The sequence below is a fragment of the Seriola lalandi genome, unplaced genomic scaffold (assembly GCF_002814215.2).
Source record: "Seriola lalandi dorsalis isolate HSWRI2012SDOR001 ecotype SW California unplaced genomic scaffold, Sedor1 jcf7180002054497, whole genome shotgun sequence".
Lineage (NCBI taxonomy): Eukaryota > Metazoa > Chordata > Actinopteri > Carangiformes > Carangidae > Seriola > Seriola lalandi.
The window spans coordinates 810,264-831,180 of record NW_019525050.1 but is presented as its reverse complement, the minus strand read 5'-3'; the positions used below and the strand labels follow the sequence as shown (position 1 = coordinate 831,180).

Here is a 20,917-nt window from a genome sequence, read left to right as displayed (position 1 = left end):
GACTTTATCCAGATTATTTGCAAATAAATCAGTCCGCAGAATATTCAAATCACGAGTGTGTCCCAGTGTTGTTATCATGTGGACAGATAAACAGTTCACTATACATATACACAACAACATCTGCAAGACATAAAATCTTAGCTTTAATCTGTCTTTTTGGGAGAGCACTTACAGCAGCTGGGTAACGAGAGGATTCAGTTATTCTGTAAACGCTGAAATTTATAAATAAGTTTCAAGTTTTTAGTTTATTAACAGAAGATATGAAGATGTGTGTGTTGCCATAGTGATCTCACTCTGGAGTCATTGATTGAAACGTCTTTATTTTTATCATGAGCAAATGTGAGAACATGAAGAGTTTTGTAAATTCTGTATGTCAATGATCTGTGACAAGAATTATATATCTATATTTTGTTATATACCTTTAGACTTCCCCTAGTGTTTGTGTTGTGGGATCGGTGGCTCCAGCAGGACTCAGCTTTTGTTGAGTCGAATTACAGTAAATGAAACGGGACAAACACAGAAAGCAGAGACATCAGCATCAGGGAGAAATGCTTCAGTGCCGCTGCAGACGACGCAGCTCGGGGTTTGGTGTAAATGTACGGATGCTCCTGCAGAAAAGTGAGGAAAATGAGCTCAGAACAACTTGGTTTATGAACAGACATCACATTTATAAATCTTCATTGTGTCGGTCGTGTTGTACCTTCGGTGGACAGATGAGATTTATCGGCTCATCAAATGTCTTTATCATCTCTTTCCCTCCTTCAGGCTGGAACTAAGGAAACATGCCGATTAATTTTCAGGGTCAGTATCATAATTATTAAATCATAACTTTAAAAGAACAGCATGTCTGAGCTTTTTCTGTCCCAAAATGACCAGGACTATAACCCGATTAATTCACTTCAAAACATTTGATAGAAATATCAATATATTCGTCTTAGCAACCTGCTGTGATTTCATCTGTATTTGAAGTGACTTCAGGTGGAGTTTAACCTTATCTAAACCAAACTTTTACTTTACTACAACTATCTGTCACAGTTACCTAAACATAATCATTACAACTTTAAAAACTTAAAACTTTACCATGTTGTTCCACAGTCCCTTTGCCAGTTTCTCGTGTCCCTTAACAGTGAAGTGGAAACAATCTGCCGTGAAGAAGCTCATGTCAAGTTTCCCGTCCTGCAGTAAAGAGAGAAGATGTAAAAAAAGAAAATGATAAAGGCAATAAAAAATGTAAAAGCTTTAAAATAAGATTGTGTGTGTGTGTGTGACTTACAGGAAGTCTCGCTGGTTGTGTGTTCTTTAAATAAGGTTGCAGAACAACAGCAAAGTCCTTTTTGAAGAAGCGATCGCTGTTTAGAAGCTTCTCTAATCTTCTCTATAAACAAGGGAAGTTAAATAAATGTTAAAAAATGTTTTAAAAAGTTGAGCCTTGTTCAAAAACTGTCCACCACAACTTGTTTTGATTTCCATGAACACGTCTCAGCTGTAGACTACACAACCACACTTTCTATTCTAGTTAGAGCTGCAGCCATTTTTTCCTCTTTAAGCTAAAATGCAAGAACAAAAAACAGTTTTCAGCCTCTGCTTTTCTGTTCTATAGTAAACTGAAAATCTGTTGGTTGGACATATGAAGACGTCATCTTGGACTCTAAGAACCTGAGACGGACATTTGTCACCATTTTCTGACATTGTATAATCAATTATGATGACCTGAAACTGCTTCAACGGACACACACACCTGGAACTCAAAGTTAGTCTCAACCAGCTCCTTCAGCTCGGGGGAGTTTTCTTCAGGTTGAATGAGACAAGAGCAGAAACTCCTGTGAGCAGATTATCAGATTATCACACTATTGGATTATCATTTCATCAGGTTAACACATAATCAGATTATCAGATCAATTATGATTTGTAATCTCATCAGATCTGGAAACTGAAGTCGGACAGGTGAGATATGGATCCACTGTTGTAGTCACTACAGCACTGACGATATACTACAATACTAGTGACTACTACTACAGTATATATGATGAAATACTACAGTATATATATGATGAAATACTACAGTATATGTGATGAAATACTACAGTGTATATGATGAAATACTACAGTATATAGGATGAAATACTACAGTATATATGATGTAATACTACAGTGTATATGATGATGTTTAATAGGAATAAACAGAGCAAAAGAGGAAAGTGTGTCAGCTGACTTTTGGAGCTGACAGCCCAGAGTTGGCCTCTGAACTTCTCTGAGAGGCTTCATGGAAAGAATCTGCACCACGTTCACGATGGTCCTGGGGATCTGGAACCGGAAGAGGACGTTCATGAACTCAGTTCCTTAAGAGCGGGTGTTCAAATGTCTACATGTCCACCACCGCACACACACACACAAAGCTACGGTCAGGACAAGACTACACAATCACTGTACCAGGGAACCTGATGTGTGTGTTTCATCTGCGAAACTGGCTGAATGAATATGAAATGGAAAAATCCAGCATTAACACTAATACAACTGATTCAGCTAATTTAAGATAAAAAATAAAAAACTTTACACAGTTTGTTCGTATCTGGTTTCATTTGTTGACAATTCGATCTAAACACATAACACAGCTGTAGAAGAGGCAGCGGCCGACACCATCTTAGAATGACTGGATGAAGAACAGCTGATGTAACATTAATAATATTTAAACATTTACTAAATGTTTTATAACACATTATAATGTAGTGATAAACACTTATCAAGAACTGTAACTCCTCCTGTGAGGGATGATCACAGGAGGCTGGTGATATAGTTCAATAAAATCCTGTCATAATATGAAATATGTCGTCATATAATTGTTGACAAATACTTCTGCAATAATACTTCACAATTATAGTTTGTTATGAACCATTTAGTAAATGATTATGTACTTGCTTTTAAATGCTCGTAAAGTCCTAAATAGCCACAAAGAAAAAGTTGCTTTGATTTAGGTTGAATTTAGCAGCAGTTGAAAGCAGCGTTTTTAACAGTGCCGTCCTTTCAGAGAGTTCAAAACGCAGGAGATTATCATGTTATCTTATTTTGTATAATGCTGCTCGGCCTGAGTATAAACTGCTCCACAAAACAACTGCAGCACAGTCTGCAGTCATGGGACAGGAGCAGAATACACTCACGTTAATGACTTCTGTCAGAAGTAAAGTAACAACCAGCGTCACCTTCTTCGTGAGGAAATGGATTTCACACAGGTGTGACTGGACGCTAATGAAGCTGGCTGTGAACGTTTCATCTTATTTCTTATTTTATTTTGATGTGAGGTGTTTTATGTTTTGTTTTTTTTTACCTCATTCATCATCAGGTCCAGAGCTTCTGTCATGTAGTGGATGAAGCTGTCGGGGGAAAACAAAGTCTGTGGAGAGTTTGAGCAGAAGAGGATCACAAGCGGTTTTATTCCTGTCATTTTATTATCTTTTCATGTACAGGCCTAATACATATCAGATTCTTTCCCCTGCCACTGACTAGTTGGAGAATAGTCTGTAAATGAACAATCATGTGATTTTTCCATCCTGACAAGAATAAAAGTGTGGTGAGATACAGGTTTCTAACAGGACATTCATCAGATTTAGAGATTAACTTATTTCAGTGTTTGTCTGTTCCGCTCTGGTTGAGAGTTTCACCTCTGACCACACCTGGCACAGCTGCTGGGTGTGGTCAGAAGCCTCCTTTGTTACACCTGTAACCACACCCAGCAGTCACGTCATGTTGCACTGACACACCCTGCAGGACGACGCTACGGGGAGAATTTAAAGACGTGAGATCTCAGGACAAAAATAATGAAATGAAACGAAAACTATTCGCTTGGACTGAGCTGTGTGCAACAAACGCAGATTGAATAAAAAGAAAAAAGCAAATCCGCCCACCCCTCCTCACCTTGTTTTTACAGTAATCACAGATGTCGTTCATGCCGATCAGCATCGTCACCACCTTCCAGTCCTCCTGGAAGTTCAGACCCTGAAGAAAAGAACAAACTCTGGGTCAGTGAGTTGTTACTGCAGCTGGTGCACAAAGAGGAAAAGTAAGATTATTGATCATTTTATAGAAGAATAGAAGTTGAACCCAGAGACTTACTGGATAAGATTTGAACGTATCTATCATGTGTCGTATCTGATCTGAGACGTTCCTGTAGGAGAAGTTAACTTCAATAAAACAATATCATTTTTATATCAAATCATTTACAGATTTAATTATTTTGATCTTTGAACTTTAGGACTACAGTTGTGGTACAAACAATGGATATATATTCTATCTGATTTGAGTTATAGCTCCACAAAATCAAACATTTTCCTCCTTTGACTGTTTTGATATTGAACACAATCACAGCTGAGTTTCTAAAATATCAACAGCGAGTCGATGTAAGATGAACAGACGAAAGGAAAGAGAAAAATCCCCAAGAGAAAACACAAGAATAAAAAGCAGAGAGACAAAGTAAGACACAGTCTCACAGCGTGTTGTGGCCGGTGACGGCGAAGTTGAAGCCGGTCTCGTTGACAGTTGTGGGCCGACCGTTGAACGTCATCACCGGGGACGGACCCAGCAGTTTGGGATTGAAGAGTTTAAAAATATCTACAGACAGAAACGAGTCAACAGATTAGTTTCAGATCATCTGACAGAAATAAAAAGCTGATTTTCTCCAATATCTACCTACATTTGAACTTAAAGAAAAGCGTTATTAAAAGTTGGTTTTAGTTTCTTTGGAATCAGAAATAATCTCAGCTAAAGAATCATTTTCCCACAAACCTACATAAGAAAGAAGAATGGACCAGGCTAGGTCGCTAACTCATTCCAGCCAGTGTGTTTATATTCTTATGTACTCAGTATAAATTAACTTACTTGCCAGTGTAATGACATTTTGATAAGTCCCATAACCTCCGATGCTGCAGAGAAAGAAAGAGAAATGACACCAATAAAAACATGAATCATAATAATAATTTTATCATATGAAGAATCCATGTAATAGGTCTGTATAATAAGCCATAAAGGGGCTGGCTAGATAAGATAAAGTTAAATAGCTCTGACAGGGAACTGATGTTCTCCAAGAGATGGAGATCTTGATGAGAGGTGTAGGTTAAAAATCAATCAATCGATCAATCAGACTTTATTTGTGAAGCACCTTTCATACAAACAATGTAACACAAAATGCTTTACTGAATAAAAGTAAAGTAAAACAATAACTCCATCCACACACAGAGCAATAAATTACTGTTATAAATAAAAAACAACAAAATAAAAATAAAACAATAATAACAGGCAAAGCTATCGTGGATTTCGTACATTTGCAATGAGAAAACACCAAAGACAAAAGAATAAAGATAAATATAAATATAAAATGATTAAGATAAAGATAAAAAGATGATCTCAAGTGGAGCGTGTGATCAGCTGCGGTGCGACTCACCTCCACGACACTTGACGAAATTCAAAAGGTACTGACAAAATTGTTGATCCATTGGCACCAATAGCTGTCTGCAATAAAAACACATACAGACAATAATCTTAATCAATTCTGTTCCAATATCAATAAGTTTTGCAGTAATAAAAACAATAAAGTGTTTTAGCCTGTGTGTTTAAATCACAAAAAAAGATTATTTCCAGATCGATAAAGTACTTTGACTTCCTGAAGTGACACACAAAGATCCTGACTGATGACTCTAATAAAGGACAGTGTCTCGATTATCGATTATATATAATTTATTATCTATTGGTTTGTATGGTCAAACAAGGCAGAGTTATTATGTGATGAGCTGTTGCTTCTCTCTGAACCAGTCACAACACAACTACAGAGGCTCGGCCCTGTTTGTCTTGACTGATGGATAAAGATTTTATGAAGAAAAGTGGCATCATTAGTTAAAATGTCATTAAACACAAACATATTTTAGCAGAAGGAGATTTTAAAATAAAATCCAACCAATACGCTTGTAAAAAGACGCAGGATCAAACCACATTTCACAATAAAAACTGATGGGATTGTTTTACTTTATTTTGAAGCCATTAAAAAACCCAAACTTGTGGTGATTTCTCTGCCAGTACAAACTAATAGAGTTCCCAATTAAATCATCAAATACCCAAATAAAGTTTTATTACTACGTCTGTTAGTTTAACGCCACTTCACTCACAGTTAAAGAGTCTCCCAGTGCAGCGATGACTTTGACGTCTGCAGCTTTCACATATTCAACTACAACAGAAGAAAAACCAGGAGAAATAGTCAGAAACATGTACATTGCACATTGTCCATATTTGTATTATATTCATATTCTTTATTAAATTTTTTCACAGTTTTATTTTATTATTTTATTTTTGAAAATTCTATTAATGTCTCACTTGCAGTACTTGCTTTTGCTTTTTCTTTCTTTATACTTTTTCCAATAAACATAAATATAAAAATTCAGCTGTGCCGGTTTTTCTCCTGATACTCGTCCCTTTATGCCTTTTTAAAATCCTTCAGTGCGATATTAACGGCACAATAAAGAGCATGATACACCTGTTAGGGATAAAAACAATTCTTTAGTTTATATTTTCACCTGAATTTCAGAGACGCCCTGCACCTTGCACATGCACACAGAGGATCTATGTCACATTCAAACATTAAACTTTATGAGGCTCAAAGATTTAAAAAGGCAGATATAAAGCAAAGGAGTCATTTTCCTCAGCAAGTACGAACCACTTCAGTGCAGGTTTTTCTGCTGTTTGGGGCCAAAAACTAATGAACTAACTAACATCACCACAGACGTTGGTGGAGGGACAGTCACCTGAGGTGGGCACGGCTGGAGACGGACTCATATCAGGGCAGTGGAACAGAGGATGCAGATCACGCTGGAGAAAATCTGCTCCAAAAACATCCTGCAGGAAAACCACACACACACATTCACACTGGTTAATGTGGCGTCAGGAGTCAAGTTGAAGAGATGTGACATTTAGGTTGTTTTTATGGATGAAATCTTTGTATTAGAAATGTTATTGATGATTTTATAATCACATTTTTGTGTAAATCTAATTTTGAAGCGTATTGAGTGTGATCTGTTTCATGTTGTTTATCCTGCTAACGCCTGTAGCTCACTGCTAAAACCTGCCAGGATGCTTTTGATCTCAATGAGGCTTTTCCTGCTTAAATACAGGTGAAATGCATGATCGTGTCATGATCTCCACGACAAAAGAACACATATCCTCACAGCACTAGTCGTCTATCATCAAGAATCGTAAACGTAGAAACTTAAATAGTTTTAAAAATCAGTTTTGCCTCATTAATATGCAAATTTGTGCAGCAACACACACCAAAATCTAATCAGATCATCTGCACCATATGGAGTCCCTGTGGTGTATGTGTGCAGTTCTTGAGTTATTATGTTCACAAGAATTACTTAAGATAATCAGCTCAATAATTAGTAAAGATTTATTATCCCAACAGGTTTGTCTTTGCCTGCTGCATATCTAGTATCAATTTGAACTTGTTCAGCAGTTATAGCGATTTCTGGGAAGTCAGTGTTTCCTTATTAAAATGCAAATTAGTTCAGAAAAAATGCTCCAAAATCTCATCAGATCATCTTCTCCACATGGAGCACCTGTGGTGTAAGAATGAGGTTTCTGCTGTGTGTTGCTCTTCTGTTATCCTGTTCAAGAATGTAGAAAAACGGCGTCAGCATGAAAATTTGCAGACATTTTGCAGAACTTCCAGTGTTTCCGCTCTAACGTGGTCATTCTGATTCTGGCTCCGGCTCATGTCGTCACCCAGCATCTAAAATGTCTCGACCCAACTAGACTCATGATCAGTATTAAACCTGCTCTACTGATCTAAAGTCTGAGTGCTGCATTCTCAGCTCCTCAAAAACCCCTTCACCTAAATATGGCAGCCATGTATTAGCCAGAGGTGGCCCACATCTGGCCTCTCAGTCACAGAACACAGCCGAGTGTGCCGGCACTCGGCCGCAGTTAAACTTGACTGTGTTTCACACTCTGCAGCCGTCACATGTAAAACTTTCAAAACGGAGGAAGATCACCTGACACAGAGCTGTTCCTCAGTACCATAATCACCTGAAAGTCAAAATGTAAAACCAACTCCAGCTTTTGCTTCTACGCAACGTGAAATGATTGAAATGAACCTATTTTATGGTTAAAAGAAGAACAATCTATCAGTACTCAGTGGTGATTCTCAGAGGTTTCACATCTTGGTATGAAACTTCTTTATTTGACCTTTAAATTTATTAATTTACAAAATGTGTTATTAAACAATAAATTAATAAACACATAGATAATAGTTTAAAACTTTTAATTAGCTGCATCGTCTAGCAACTAAATTGTGGCTGGGGTCAGTGAACTTGTCTGACATTTGATAAAAACGAAACTAACTATTCTTTACATTTCAGACAGACTGATATTGACTACAACAAACAAACAGCAGCTTTGTGACCACTGCTCTCTGCTGACAAATAAACCACATGGATCTATTTTGAGAATGTAAAACAAGCGCTGAGAATTAAAATGGTTTTGTTGTGTGATCTCATCAGGTTGTGCTGTGTTGAATGTCGTAGACAGAGACAATACCTGGTTGAAAGTGTCCTCTTCTCCACTCGATGTGCCGCCTGCAAGAGAGAAGAACAATTAGACAGATTTTGTTTCAGATCCCGTTTAAACTCGAACCGTAGAAGCATCAGATTAAAAGAGTTGCAGTGAAGTTGGTGAGTTTCACAGTAAATACAGACAAAACAAGAGAATACAATCATATGTATTTTATCACCTACCGTCGACATGACACGTGCTAAATACACAGACTACAAACAGCACACAGTGCAGCATGTTTCCGTATTCCAATAAGAAAGAGAAAAATATTAATACTGAGGTTTTTCCTGCTGGTCTGACGCTTTATTAGAGAGGTATAACCTTTGAAATGAATAATGATGAGTCTTATCTTTGACCTTTGCAGCCATTAGCAAAGCCAGAGCACTCCACACACAGTAATATACTGTAGTTAATCAATTTATGATTGTAAACATGTAAAGTCCAAATTAAAGTAAAGTGCGTGTTTGTACATATGATGAATTCACATTGATGTACCAACTGTAAACAACATGGATTACGAAGAGGAGACCAGTTAAACTTTGCTTAAATCAGACTCAAGCCAAACTAAAATAAAAAAGTAACAAGCTAAACAAGCTGAAAGCTAAACTTTCATATTAAAATTATTGCTTGTAATGTATTTAATTGAGACCACGTCTCAAAATAAGAAATCAGATCTTGTAGAATCAGCTGAACTGAACTGACTCAGGGTGAGACGCAGCTTTTTAAATGGTTTCATGCATTGAACATTTTTACTGTTCTGTGCTGCTATTATTTTATTTTTCTGAGTGTGTATGAGTATCTGTCATTCATCCTTTTTGTAGTTAGCCTCCACTGTTGTCATATGTGCTTTTAACAGGTTTAATTTTATGCTGTGTTCTATATATATATATATATATATATGACATAATGTTTTTTTGTCTTGAGTTGTAGGACTTTCACAGCACAGTGATGTGCGTGGAGTCCCTGATAAATAAATTCCAACAAAACTATCTGTACTACATCAAACTAACACAGAATGTGCTTGTATTTATCAAAGTAATATATTAGTTGTTTGTGAACTTCTACTGATTTGTTGGGAAAACAAGTTTTTTTTTCTCCTTATTTTATGTGTGTAAATAGTCTTAGTAATTCAATATTTATTATAGACCACACTTGTTTCCACTATTACACTGTTTGTGGCTTAAGACAAATACATGACTCTTTATTCAACATGAATAGCTAATAATTTGAATAGAATTACTTTATATGTAAAAGAATGGCATTTATCAAACATTTAAACCCCCAGGTTTTAATTAAATTCTTTTACTATATGATATATGTTTGTTGATGATCACAGTGCGAGGGTCATGACGTGATTATCGGGGTCACCGACGTTGACCTCAGGTGTTTTTTTCTCCATCAGTTTTTCAGGTGTCTTCCTGCTGAAGGTAAACAAATGGACTCCGCGGCGGTTTGCGGTAAAAACATGAAAAATGTGATCGAGCCGCGCGGATTGAAGCGAGTAAAATGCCCGGACAGAAGAGAAGATATAATGTACGGTTCCCCCCTGTGAGTACAAACTTTATTCTGATGAATTAAAGCTGTTAAAGAAGCCGAATGACGGGCTACATGCTAACTGCTAACTCCGTTCACGCACGCATGGAGTGTAGTAGCACTTGCTGCGTTCAGGGGCTGTCGGAAATCTCTGTTTATCTTCGAGGGTAAACAACAGCAGTCGTGTAAACAGTTATTCGGACATTCAGCGGTTAAACCCCGATCACTTTTGGGTGATTCCATTATTCACAGACTCATCTGTTGTGCAGTTTTACTGAAGCTGCACAGGTGTCTTGTGCGAGTCGCCCGTACACAGGGAAAATGAAAAGCTCCCTCTTCTTCTTTGGTGTTTATTAATAACCGGATAAAGACTAGCTGAAGTTAGGGACCGTCTCTAAAGTGCATGTAAGGTGACCACTGACCAACACGGCTCATTTTATTTTCTTCCCCCCACCCCTTTGTCGTGTCACCTTTCATGCTCATCTTGGGAGTCCTCGTGTGCATGCACTTTACCTATTTTTACAACAAAAATAATCCTATGTGGACTAATAAATTGTTAAACCTTTATTATGTTCTAAATAGCTGTTGCATCATTCATCAACTCAACTGAAATCATGTTGAATCCACTACCTGAGATCTAGGGAACAGGAGTTTACAAGGAGCACCTGAATGCAGCATCTTAACTTTGTTGTAATTTTCTGTGGTCTACTGGAGTGAAATCTGTTGCTTTTGCTCGCAGAGTCGTGTCAAAAAGATCATGCAGAAGGACACAGAGGTGGGGAGGATTGCGATGGCGGTTCCTGTGATCATCTGTATCCTTTTTAAACCTGCAGCTGCAGAAGTGAAGCTGATCGGTGCTTCACTCATCTTTCATCCCTCTGTTTTGCAGCAGCCCCCTCCCTCCGTCTTCCTCCAACTCTTCCTTAAGTGTTGCCAGGCATGCTGGGAGTTGTAGTCCCTCCATTATGCCATTGATCAAATGCTAACCTATGTGGTTGAACCCTGCTTAACACATGGCATACAACACCTCTTGAATACAGACCAAATTAAAATCTATTTTTAAAGCTTTTTAAAACTGAAGTTTTTTTTAAACTGCATTTTACTTGAGCTATTTAAGTGTTTTAAATACTTAAACTCCAGTGTGTTACTTTTATTATATAAAAGTATGGTAGTTATGCATTATAGTATGCTGTATGTTATTGTCCTGTTAGAAAAGCCATTGAAACTACATTTTTAGACACTAAAACTGATGTTTTTTCCAGGTGTTGCAGCTCTGTGAGGCAGTGAAAGCCACCACCTACTCAGCTTAATGCACTGCTATTTTTTAAATGAGGGATTAATAAACAAAAAACAATCATGCAACAATAAATAATTCAATAAAATGGAGGAAAAATATCCCTGCAGGTGATACAATCTGTTTCCTGCTGTGATCCTGGAGGAAACTGTCATATAGAGCAGAGATGTGTGTGTGGTGTTGTGGAGCTGTGAAGTCCTGAACCACAGAGATCAGCTCGGGCGTTGGAGATGTTCCTGAAGTCTCTGTTGACCAAAGCCTGTCTGATAACTCAGTCGAAGCTCAGCACGGTCGTGTCTGTAGCTCACATGTAAGTAACTCTGCTGCTCCACCTTCACACAGGAAATAACTGGCTTTGTCTTATTTAACATGATGTTAATCAGCTTCTGTCTGTTTAGTTAATACAGTTTATACAAACACTCACTAACTTTCTTTATTTGTAGCTGTGCTGACTGGATATTTTTACATAAATTTAAATTAAAGAACAAATCAGGACTAATTTAGCTGTGATGCGTTCACTGTCTGTATGCCAAACTAATAATATAGAGTATGCACTATATACCTATCTTCATAGTGACTATTTTGTATGAAATTGCTGCACAATAACTCGTTGTGCGTTATTTTACTAATTGTACTATTGGACTTTAGTCAAACTGTTTTTCTTTCTTAATATTTAATAATTAAATCTTCGTCATTTACAATAAAAATTTTACAGCAGACTCAAATTAAGAAAATTAATTTGCAAACAGACTTCTGTCCATTTTCTTAGCGTGACTTCCCTAGAATATTTAGGATGCAGCATAGATGTTTAACAATATTAGTCGTGTTTTTTCTTTTAAATGGAAATGCAGTATTTAAAAGTATTTAAATGAAGAGTTGGAAATGAATTAATTGTGTTGCTTTCTAGGAAGCAGTGCATAGAGTCAGAGAAGCTCTTCCACTTCCTGAAAGACCTGGTGGAGCGAACGACATCTACGGCAGCCCAGAAGGACAACAGAGGCATGAGTATGTGGCCGTTATACAGGTAGAGATTGGACCGTTCGATATCAGCTGTTAGTGTTGTTTTTATATTATAAACATCTCACTATTCATTTTTTTAAATATTTCTACACTTATCTCTACTTCTGTCCTTGAGCTGCAACTCCTGCATTTCTCCTCTAGGGATCAATAAAGCCTCATTTTATCTGATATTGAAACTGTTTGTTAAATCTACAGTCTGTATCAAAATTGCAATGTTTATTTGCATTATTGGTTAATCTAATAATATAAAAAAAAATGTTTTTAAATATATGTCAGAGCTCACAGTCACTTATTTTGTTCAACCAAAAGTCCAAGACCAGAAAAGATTAAATTAACTGTCATGAGACAAAGTAAAGCAGAAAACCTTCACATTTCTGTTGAAAAATGACTGAAATTATTAATCATATCTGAAAATGGTCGATTAATTTTCTGGTTTCTCTAATCTGTGTTTTACATGTTGTGTTTTCCAGGACGAGACGTCATGAAATTTGTGTTAAAAAAACGACTGATGTGGGTGAAACGTTGCCGCGGAGGAGCCTCAACTCACTGGACAACGACTCCAGCTCCAGCGTATGAATCATGACTCTGAAAACACTCTGACATGCAACTAAACCAAAAACTAGGATATATATTTTTTAGTCTTTACAAAGATACAAGAGCACAGATTACAAGGATGTTCTTAAGCTTGTCTTTGTTTTTTTCATAGCCACCATTACACTACATTAGAAATAAAAAGGTTAGACCTTCTTGCTCAGCAGCATAAGGTTGTTTGTGTTGGTGACGAGTTACAATAGCGACCCCATGAGGCTGAAATGTTCATTACACAAATTTGTCGTGTGGCACCAGAGAAAAGTTGTTTTTTTGTGTGTGATTTAAAAGTTTTGATTCTTTGTTTGAGCTGAGGACAAACAACTAATATAAAAGATGTAAACAGCAACATCCATCCTAGTTAATAACCTCAGTTATTATGAGTTTATTAACCTCACAGGATTTTCTCGCTTGTTTTCCATTTTTATTATTTAGTTTCCCAGTTACTGACTCACTCGCTCTCTCTCTCTCTTTCTCTCTCTCTCTTGCAGGAGTCGGAGCTCTACATCTGCTTATAACTGAATTTACAACCCCAGGAAACCGCTGTGACCGCCACATCATTCTTGTTATTAAGTTTATCTTTATTTAAGTTTTATTTCATCGAGTGATATTCACTATTACAAGACGATCGTTTTGGGGGGAAAATATTGAAGTTATGTGCTGTTAGTTAGTCAGTTTTTGGATAAATTTGTTTGTTTTTTTTCTTAAGAAAAAAAAGAAAGACATGGCTTTTTGTTATTTGGCCCTTCACCTTCATGTTTGTCGCAGTGTGTTTTAGGAGGACATGAAGGACTTGAATGCTGTGTGTAAGTTTGCACTGAAGAAAATAGTTTAACTTATAAAGTTTAAAACTTTTTTGTTGATCAGGAAATTTTTGTCTAACTTTATTTGTACAGCACATTTAACAGCTTTTGTTTTGATCTAGTAATGTGACCATTAAGTCTGTGGTTTTTGCACCTACTTCATTTAGACATTGGTTTGGTTTTTCATATTGGAGCATTTCATTTGACATCCAAGTGAAAAGTTTTTTCAACTTTGTTTATTAAATTTTGTTTTCTAGTCAGAAAGGTTGTGAAAATGTGACCTGCAGCGATCTGTAAAAACAAAGTGCTTATTTAGCTGAATAGTGGCCTTTCTGGTTTCTATTGAGCGTTTCATTTTTAAAGCACTTGTAAATTATTGTTTTAAAACGCAGAAAACTCTTGCATATGAAATGTGAAAATAAATAATGTGTAAATAAATAAGTTCATTTCAACGTTTCTGTGTGAAAAATTTAATGAGGTTGAAAGATGTGCTCACATAAATAAAAACAAATCGAGAGCATACAGATAGGGATTGGTTTATTCCAAGAAACTAATCTTTTTACATTGTGAGGGGATGAAATGAGGAATAAATAGATGCATTTTGTTCTAAAAGCTTTTTTTTTTTTAACTTGAAATTTACAGTTTGAAGCCAAATATAGCAAAACATCTCTCTTTAGTTGCTATGCTAGTTACCTGCATAAGAGATTGAAACTGTTTTCATGTTTCCAACACTGAAACATTTGCCTTAACGCTCCCGCTGAAGGTCCGAGCTGAGCTGATCCCCCAGACGGACGCTGGGCTCATAATGTGCATGAAATCAAGTCTCATTGAAACAACTGAACGTACAGTACTGCTTAGCTTTAACACGTGTAAGGTTCAAGTCCAGTGGTGATTCCTCCCTCTGAAAGTTTGAAATGGAACATGCATCTCGGCTGAAAGCATCGTCACTACAATTACACTTGAAAAGAGTAAATAAAGTAAAAAATAAACATTCAATTTTCAAAGCAACAGAATATTTTTTCAAATAAAAGAAAACAAACATTTATTTTTAACTCTTGCAATAATTACATATTTATAGAAGTAAAGGCCAATTTGCATTAGTGGTTCAATAAATTCTCCTTTGCTTTATTCAATGTATTTTTCATCCAGAGTCCCAGAGGCACAGTCCATTTACGCTGCGTTTAAAAACTGACCCAAATACTGACGGGGAGAAACTAGATTTAAATATGTTGAGAAATTAAAACATTTACACGTACACAGACAGGTGACAGGCTGGCCTCACCTATTTTCTTCTCTTTCGTTAACTCGTGCTATGAGTTTACAAATGGGACTTCTCGTTCCAGAGAGATCGAAGGACAAGAAGTTTTAAAAATCCAAAAAACAGAAAAAGAGAAACAGTACTACAGCACGCCGTCTTCAGAAGAGTCGCGCTCCGTAGCCAAAAGTCTGTTTAATAGCTTCGAAGTAGTATCTCTTCCAGCCCTCTTTCGTCCGCTCCTCCTCGCTCTCCGGGACGCCTCGACACTCCACCTTCAGCTCCGTCTCGCTGCTCCGGTCCAAGAAGGTCATGGTGATGGTTGCGTAATGCTCTGTGGAGCAGAGGAACGTTCACGTTACCGTCAGTGTCTGAGGCTGTGCAGCAAAGTTTCATGTAAACTTTATTAGAAAAGCTTATAGTGAATGTAAAGTACCCAACAAAAGACTTTATTAAGACCCAGCACTGAGGCAGGAAACGTTTTTCATTTCAGTTTTTAAATCAATTCATTCTACATTTTGTTATTTCTAATTAATTGTAATTATTTTAGAATAGTCTATTTCTTATTTTCTGTCCAGTAATTTGCAGGGTTATGTTGCCTGATGGACAGGATTGAGACAAAGAATATTCTTTCTCATTAATCTTCAATCATATAAAATGTCAGAATAATGATCAATGTTTTTCTTAAATTAGATCAACTGATGTCTTTAAATAATACACTCTGTCTAACCAAACATCTAAAAACTCAAAATATTCAAAACGTATTAGGAATATAAAAGAGGATTAAAGCAAATAACCTGCAAATGTTTAGTATTTTTACTGGTTAATTTAATTGGGCAAATAATCAATATTGTATTAAAAGTTTTAATTTGTTGTTTCAGTGATTGTCACTTAAGATGAGATAAATCCAGTTTGAATAAAAAAAGTCAACATGTCATAAGATAATTAATCTTAAATACAAAAGCAGGAAATGAACATACCGCAGGGCCAGTTGTTATACCTCCACTTCATAACTATTTTCTCATCAGGTATCTGGTGGCGAAAGATGATTTTGTTTACATTCAGAATAGAGAATAACCAATATGAATAAAAACCTTCATAACTAAATAATCTGTCACACTACAGTGTCGACGTTCACATATTATATATTTAATATTATTTTCCGGTTTAAAAAGGGTGAAAGTTCGTCTCACCAGCTCCGTAAATTCACCGAAAACATTTCCTTCTAACAGACGAAACTTTCCGCCCCTCTCTCCGTCCACTGTGGCTGGAGCATGTGTGAACGCCTGGACCATCTGCACACGGACGAGACAAACGCTTCAGTCACACAGCTGACATCGAGTCACATCAAATCTCTGTTAAAGTACTTGAAAACTTAAAAGTTAGTAGATGTTCTCTGAGCTGCATCAGGTCAAACACTGAGGATTAACAGGTGAGGCTGACCTCCTGGTTGAGGAACACCCTGTAGAGATCAGCTGGTGAGGTGAGGAACGTTTCTCTAATGCTGAATTTACAGGTGGGGATCTTGACGCCGGTGTTGACTGGAGCAGTGGTGCTGCCTGAGGAGGAAATCTGTTCGACGCGATATGAACAAAAGTCTGGTGAGCAAAGATCTGCTGCACTGCTGCAAGAAACATTTTTCTTTTACAGTAAATTATTTAGGGACAAGAGCTTCGTCTGACGGCTGAAGTTCTTGCGTGTCAGCACAAACCTGAGTTTTATCCAGCTTGGCTTTGGACTGTGATGTGGACTGCGGCTTGGCCACACCGTTGGCTGTGGGCAGGATCATTCCCTGCGTGAACTCTGCAGCAAAAAGAAAAGGGGGAAAAAAAAACTTGAGCTTCAGAGCAATTTTATCTTCATTACTCCTCAACTCTCAGAATTTTAACAGTTCAATAATTTAATTACAAAACTATATCAGAAAATAGATTAGGCTTAGAAAACACTGTTATGTGACCTTCAGAGACAAGAGACAACAAAGGAAGACAATACGTGTTACATTTACATGTGCAAATACATCAGATATACACTGAACAAATTAACATACAAAGCTCTCATATGTTGATGATAAGCATTTAACAAAAACTGAGCGATGTAAAAAGTCTCATGTGTAAATATGGACCGTGCTCTACGTTCCTCTGACACATCAGACAGACTGAGCTGCCAAGACGTGCTCAAGAAAAGTTTAACTCAAAGATCATAAAATTAAAAAGGGCAGTAGAAAATAAAATGCGTTTAATTCTCAACAGCATCTAAATCACACAGGTGACACTTTCTGTCCTATTATTCATTTTCATGTTACAGTGTCAGTTCATAATACACTATGTTAACATCTTCAGTTCATAAGAAATTGTTTTAACATCTTCCAAAGAACAGTTGTTTTTGTTTGAAATGAAAATGTTCACATTTGGCCAATTTATATTTGGCATTTCTTTAGTTTTTTTTATCCTGAAATGTGTTGAAGCGTCCACACATCCCTCTGTAACTCATGAAAAATGCTGCACAGGCTTGAATTTAGGTGTTTGTTTTGACCCTGGTCGTCTTTGTCTGATTGTACTTTAAATCTAATGTGAGACATGGAGTCTTTAATTAGATTTAAATTTCTGATTCTGGTTTCACTCACCTGTTTTTAAGAACTCGACGTAGCTTCCCAGGGCTTCACGCACCTTCTCGGCTCCTTTCGTTTTCATCAGGTTGGTCAGCGGCGTTTCGGGTTCGTCTTTGTTCAACGAAACAGAAATCTAGACAAACATCACAGGACAGGCATCACCGCTCTGTTCCTACACCACCCACTCGGTTAAAACCACTACACAAGTGCAGGTATGTGGAGAAACTCACATCAAGATCCTCCATGTCGTTTTCATCAGACAGGTTCGGAACTTCAAGTGTTCCTTTATAATTCACTCCTGATTTTGACTTTCCTGGTAAAACAAAGGGAATACGTGTCAGCAAAGATTCAAACATGTTTCTTTATTTTCTCTCCTGTATTAGCCAGTGACGCATTTTTAGCCATGTTCTGTCCTTGTTGTCCTAAGTAAGAATGTAGGCATGTATTATAAAAACATAAACACAGGTAATGAGGTTAGTTTCTGGTTTGTTTCCTCTGTATTCAATCAGCAGCGGCACAACATCTGCGCAACAAGAGTCACTGCCATTGTTAGCAGGCAAATCATCATTTTTATTAATATAATTTAAACCAAACTTCCCCCTAAAACAGCACAAACAGTAACCTCAGTTTTCTACTCACCAGTCCAAGCAGCTTTCAGGTTCCATTCATAGAAGAAAATAAGTTTCCCTTTGCGGTTGTTAATCGAGGCCTCTCCCTCCAGCTTGCTGACTTCGGTCACCTCACACGCCCCTTCTTCGTTCTCCACGCTCAACCCGAGGAGCAATGATTTTAATTTGTCTGAGGACCAGTTTGTTGCATCTCGTTCAGTCCTGAAAAGAAAAAAAAACTCATAAGTTGAGGCTAAGTAGCTTTTAGTTTAACAGCAAGTTGCTTGTAAAAAGGGCTCAATAGTAAAATCAATTCTACAATCTATTATACACATTCATGTATTCATTACAATACATATTTACTTAGAAGCATAAGTGTGTGTGATTTAATCAGCAGTGATATTCATTTTTATGCTGCTGGTGGCATTTTCATTATGGTATGGAATCAGTCTTATTTATAACAGTTACATTGATCTTGTTTATAGCTGGTAGTCGTTTCTGAACAGCTATTGATGGCACAGATAAAGTCCTGCAAGGGAAATTCATTTGTTTTAACTCCTTGGTGGCCTAAACTTTTTCTGAACTGCACACAGTAGGACTCACATGATATAAAGGCAAAGGAAGAACAATTTTGCCTGTCAGGAATTTACTGATGACACAATACCATTTAAAGTGCCTTTGAATCTTTCACATGAACTAATATATTTCTTTACAGCAGATTTTCTGCAGATTTGACCACTTTAAACTTAAGACTTTTGAAGAAGTGCAATTTAGTTCCTGTTTCACAGTCATACCAGCTGAAGTATGAAAAGTATCAATAAAAAGGCTAAGAAGTATTTAACAGATGCACAAATGATGATTCATATTTCTATTATGTTTTCGTCTCTCCTACCCTGCTGTATATAAGAATTCGTAATCATATCATTAATTAATCATTAAACACGACCTGGACCTGGATATACAGCAGGAAATGGATGGAGGGACGAACAAATTGTCTATTTAAGGTCTACAAATGAATTTCTGAAGACTGAAACAATGGTACTGGAGACTTTACAGTAAACTACAACAACATACAGACACATTTAATAACTGACACTATCACCTAACACATTCACAAGTGAAATATAAGACTTTAATACCTTTAAAAGACCTTGAGTAAACTGAAATCAGTGCTTTGGAAGACTTGATTTGCATTGTTGTTGTTATGTACCTACCCCACTGTTCTAGCTGCAACACTGCAATCTACCTCAATCTACAGTTCAGTATGGAGTATGTGCAACCTGAATATTTATGCCAACGTTTAAAGCAATTTGTGTGTTTGCTGAAAGATAGAAACAGCTGTAAAAACACCAAAATCTGATCCTTCATTTTCAGGGAGCTGCAAACTATGTGATAAAATCTACAGTCACGTTGTAAATGGGGCTACCTCACGTGTTTTAATCAGGTGTAACAACAGTGGCTGAAAACCTACTAACCACAATATTGGTCTATTTAACTTGTTAAAATGGCAAAATACACGTTTTTTTAAAGACAGAGTTGGCCAGGATGTTGTGCAATCCCTACTAATGGCTAACAACCTCCATACGCGAATTTGAAGCTACAGTAGCTAGCTGCAAGCGAAGCTAACTTAAAACCGATCATAAGGTTAGCTCGGCTAATTACCACAAATGTGACACTTTACTTCAATAATACTCAACATATAACCGTCACTGCTGCCTGCGGAGAAGCTGGTAACACTAACCCACTAGCACAGAGGAAAGAAATCCAAAAATAACAGCTGCAGTTTGATAGTAATATGAGCTGAGTGTGTAGTGTTAGCATTAGCAGGCTAACTAGCAGTCGGTGTCCTTTCATCACATCTCACCAGTGCCAATTGTTGACATTAGTCGCATCGGCTCTCTCCTCTACAATCCAGCGAGGGTCCCCTTCTCCCCACTTCGCCATTTAGCCAGCTAAATGATAATAAAAAAAGTTATACTGTGTAACGTTTCGTGCGGAGAGCGAGTGTGTTTGCCGGTGACTGTCCCGGTGCACGTTGTTTCTAGAAGCCTCTGGCTGGTGCTGGCTCTCTGTAGCGGTGCTCCCGCGTTAAGTCGCCGTGCACAGAAAATGCTGGAAACGGAACCTTTGTGGAAGGAGGGTTAAAATGTCTCCCCTCCGTTTCCTATTCGGAAGAATAGTTCCGCGTCGAAGATTTCTGGCAAATCTGCAAACGTTACTAACATATTTTTGTATGAAGTATGAAACTAAAATGGAGAGTTTCGTGTTTTTATTTTTGGATAAAAGTAATGATTTAGAAATCAAGTATTAATTAAACCTTTTTTCGTTTTTCTACTGGCTGTTCATGGTTTCTAGCTCAACCAGAAATAGATTTAAAACAAAAATTCACTCAGTTTGAAGTATTATTCACTATTATTCACACTATTCTCAGCGGTACAGACAGTATGTACACTAACAGGTGTTTCAAGCATTTTGTCCACCCCAGGGTAAATAACAGAAACATGTCTCTGTATAATGCAGTACAGTTCAATGGCAGCATAAACTACATTCTCCAAAATGACCATACAGTTGGATCAACAACTCTCTAAACAGTTTTAATAAAAACTGAACATTATAACCTTG

At 37.1% G+C, this 20,917-nt stretch overlaps 3 protein-coding genes and 1 long non-coding RNA gene across 5 annotated transcripts; 2 read left to right on the top strand and 2 right to left on the bottom strand.

Moving 5' to 3' along the window:
* Positions 1-303: 303 nt before the first annotated feature.
* On the bottom strand, positions 304-10,008 carry LOC111659872 (phospholipase B1, membrane-associated-like). The gene is made up of 16 exons (XM_023412946.2): positions 8,769-10,008; positions 8,572-8,609; positions 6,783-6,873; positions 6,150-6,208; positions 5,432-5,499; positions 4,870-4,913; positions 4,482-4,602; positions 4,108-4,159; positions 3,910-3,990; positions 3,323-3,388; positions 2,213-2,304; positions 1,739-1,820; positions 1,274-1,375; positions 1,081-1,176; positions 701-772; positions 304-608 (listed from the first exon to the last, which is right to left on the bottom strand). The coding sequence occupies exons 1-16, from the start codon at positions 8,821-8,823 to the stop codon at positions 492-494; spliced, it is 1,236 nt and encodes a 411-aa protein (XP_023268714.1). The 5' UTR covers positions 8,824-10,008; the 3' UTR covers positions 304-491.
* On the top strand, positions 481-1,248 carry LOC147818752 (uncharacterized). The gene is made up of 3 exons (XR_015437672.1): positions 481-618; positions 766-801; positions 1,096-1,248. It is a non-coding gene; the product is annotated as an uncharacterized LOC147818752 (long non-coding RNA).
* On the top strand, positions 9,996-14,276 carry LOC111659874 (dr1-associated corepressor). 2 transcript variants are annotated; one of them, XM_023412948.2, is made up of 6 exons: positions 9,996-10,134; positions 10,859-10,931; positions 11,630-11,723; positions 12,321-12,418; positions 12,904-13,003; positions 13,513-14,276. In XM_023412948.2, exons 1-6 carry the CDS (start codon positions 10,093-10,095, stop codon positions 13,541-13,543), a joined length of 438 nt encoding a protein of 145 aa, XP_023268716.1. In that variant the 5' UTR covers positions 9,996-10,092; the 3' UTR covers positions 13,544-14,276. The 2 variants fall into 2 exon arrangements, with proteins under 2 accessions (XP_023268716.1, XP_023268715.1); XM_023412947.2 differs by having other exon boundaries at positions 12,321-12,437.
* Positions 14,277-14,344: 68 nt separating this feature from the next.
* ahsa1b (AHA1, activator of heat shock protein ATPase homolog 1b) lies at positions 14,345-20,374 on the bottom strand. The gene is made up of 9 exons (XM_023413008.2): positions 20,160-20,374; positions 18,327-18,517; positions 17,918-18,000; positions 17,703-17,820; positions 16,791-16,882; positions 16,523-16,651; positions 16,273-16,374; positions 16,060-16,111; positions 14,345-15,413 (listed from the first exon to the last, which is right to left on the bottom strand). The coding sequence occupies exons 1-9, from the start codon at positions 20,237-20,239 to the stop codon at positions 15,241-15,243; spliced, it is 1,020 nt and encodes a 339-aa protein (XP_023268776.1). The 5' UTR covers positions 20,240-20,374; the 3' UTR covers positions 14,345-15,240.
* Between the last annotated feature and the right edge of the window lie 543 nt (positions 20,375-20,917).

What these genes read in the sequence shown, in the direction of transcription:
- LOC111659874 (XM_023412947.2), top strand. Translation starts at nt 10,093, where the DNA reads ATGCCCGGACAGAAGAGAAGATATAATGTACGGTTCCCCCCT. An exon ending in ATAATGTACGGTTCCCCCCT is followed by an intron (nt 10,135 to 10,858) that starts GTGAGTACAAAC and finishes TTTTGCTCGCAG; the next exon opens with AGTCGTGTCAAAAAGATCAT. An exon ending in GTCGTGTCTGTAGCTCACAT is followed by an intron (nt 11,724 to 12,320) that starts GTAAGTAACTCT and finishes GTTGCTTTCTAG; the next exon opens with GAAGCAGTGCATAGAGTCAG.
- ahsa1b (XM_023413008.2), bottom strand. Translation starts at nt 20,239, where the DNA reads ATGGCGAAGTGGGGAGAAGGGGACCCTCGCTGGATTGTAGAGGAGAGA. An exon ending in GGGTGTTCCTCAACCAGGAG is followed by an intron (nt 16,375 to 16,522) that starts GTCAGCCTCACC and finishes GTCCGTGTGCAG; the next exon opens with ATGGTCCAGGCGTTCACACA. An exon ending in TCGGTGAATTTACGGAGCTG is followed by an intron (nt 16,112 to 16,272) that starts GTGAGACGAACT and finishes TTTCGCCACCAG; the next exon opens with ATACCTGATGAGAAAATAGT.
- LOC111659872 (XM_023412946.2), bottom strand. Translation starts at nt 8,823, where the DNA reads ATGCTGCACTGTGTGCTGTTTGTAGTCTGTGTATTTAGCACGTGTCAT. An exon ending in CACTGGGAGACTCTTTAACT is followed by an intron (nt 5,500 to 6,149) that starts GTGAGTGAAGTG and finishes TTTTTATTGCAG; the next exon opens with ACAGCTATTGGTGCCAATGG. An exon ending in AGACTAACTTTGAGTTCCAG is followed by an intron (nt 1,376 to 1,738) that starts GTGTGTGTGTCC and finishes CCTTGTTTATAG; the next exon opens with AGAAGATTAGAGAAGCTTCT.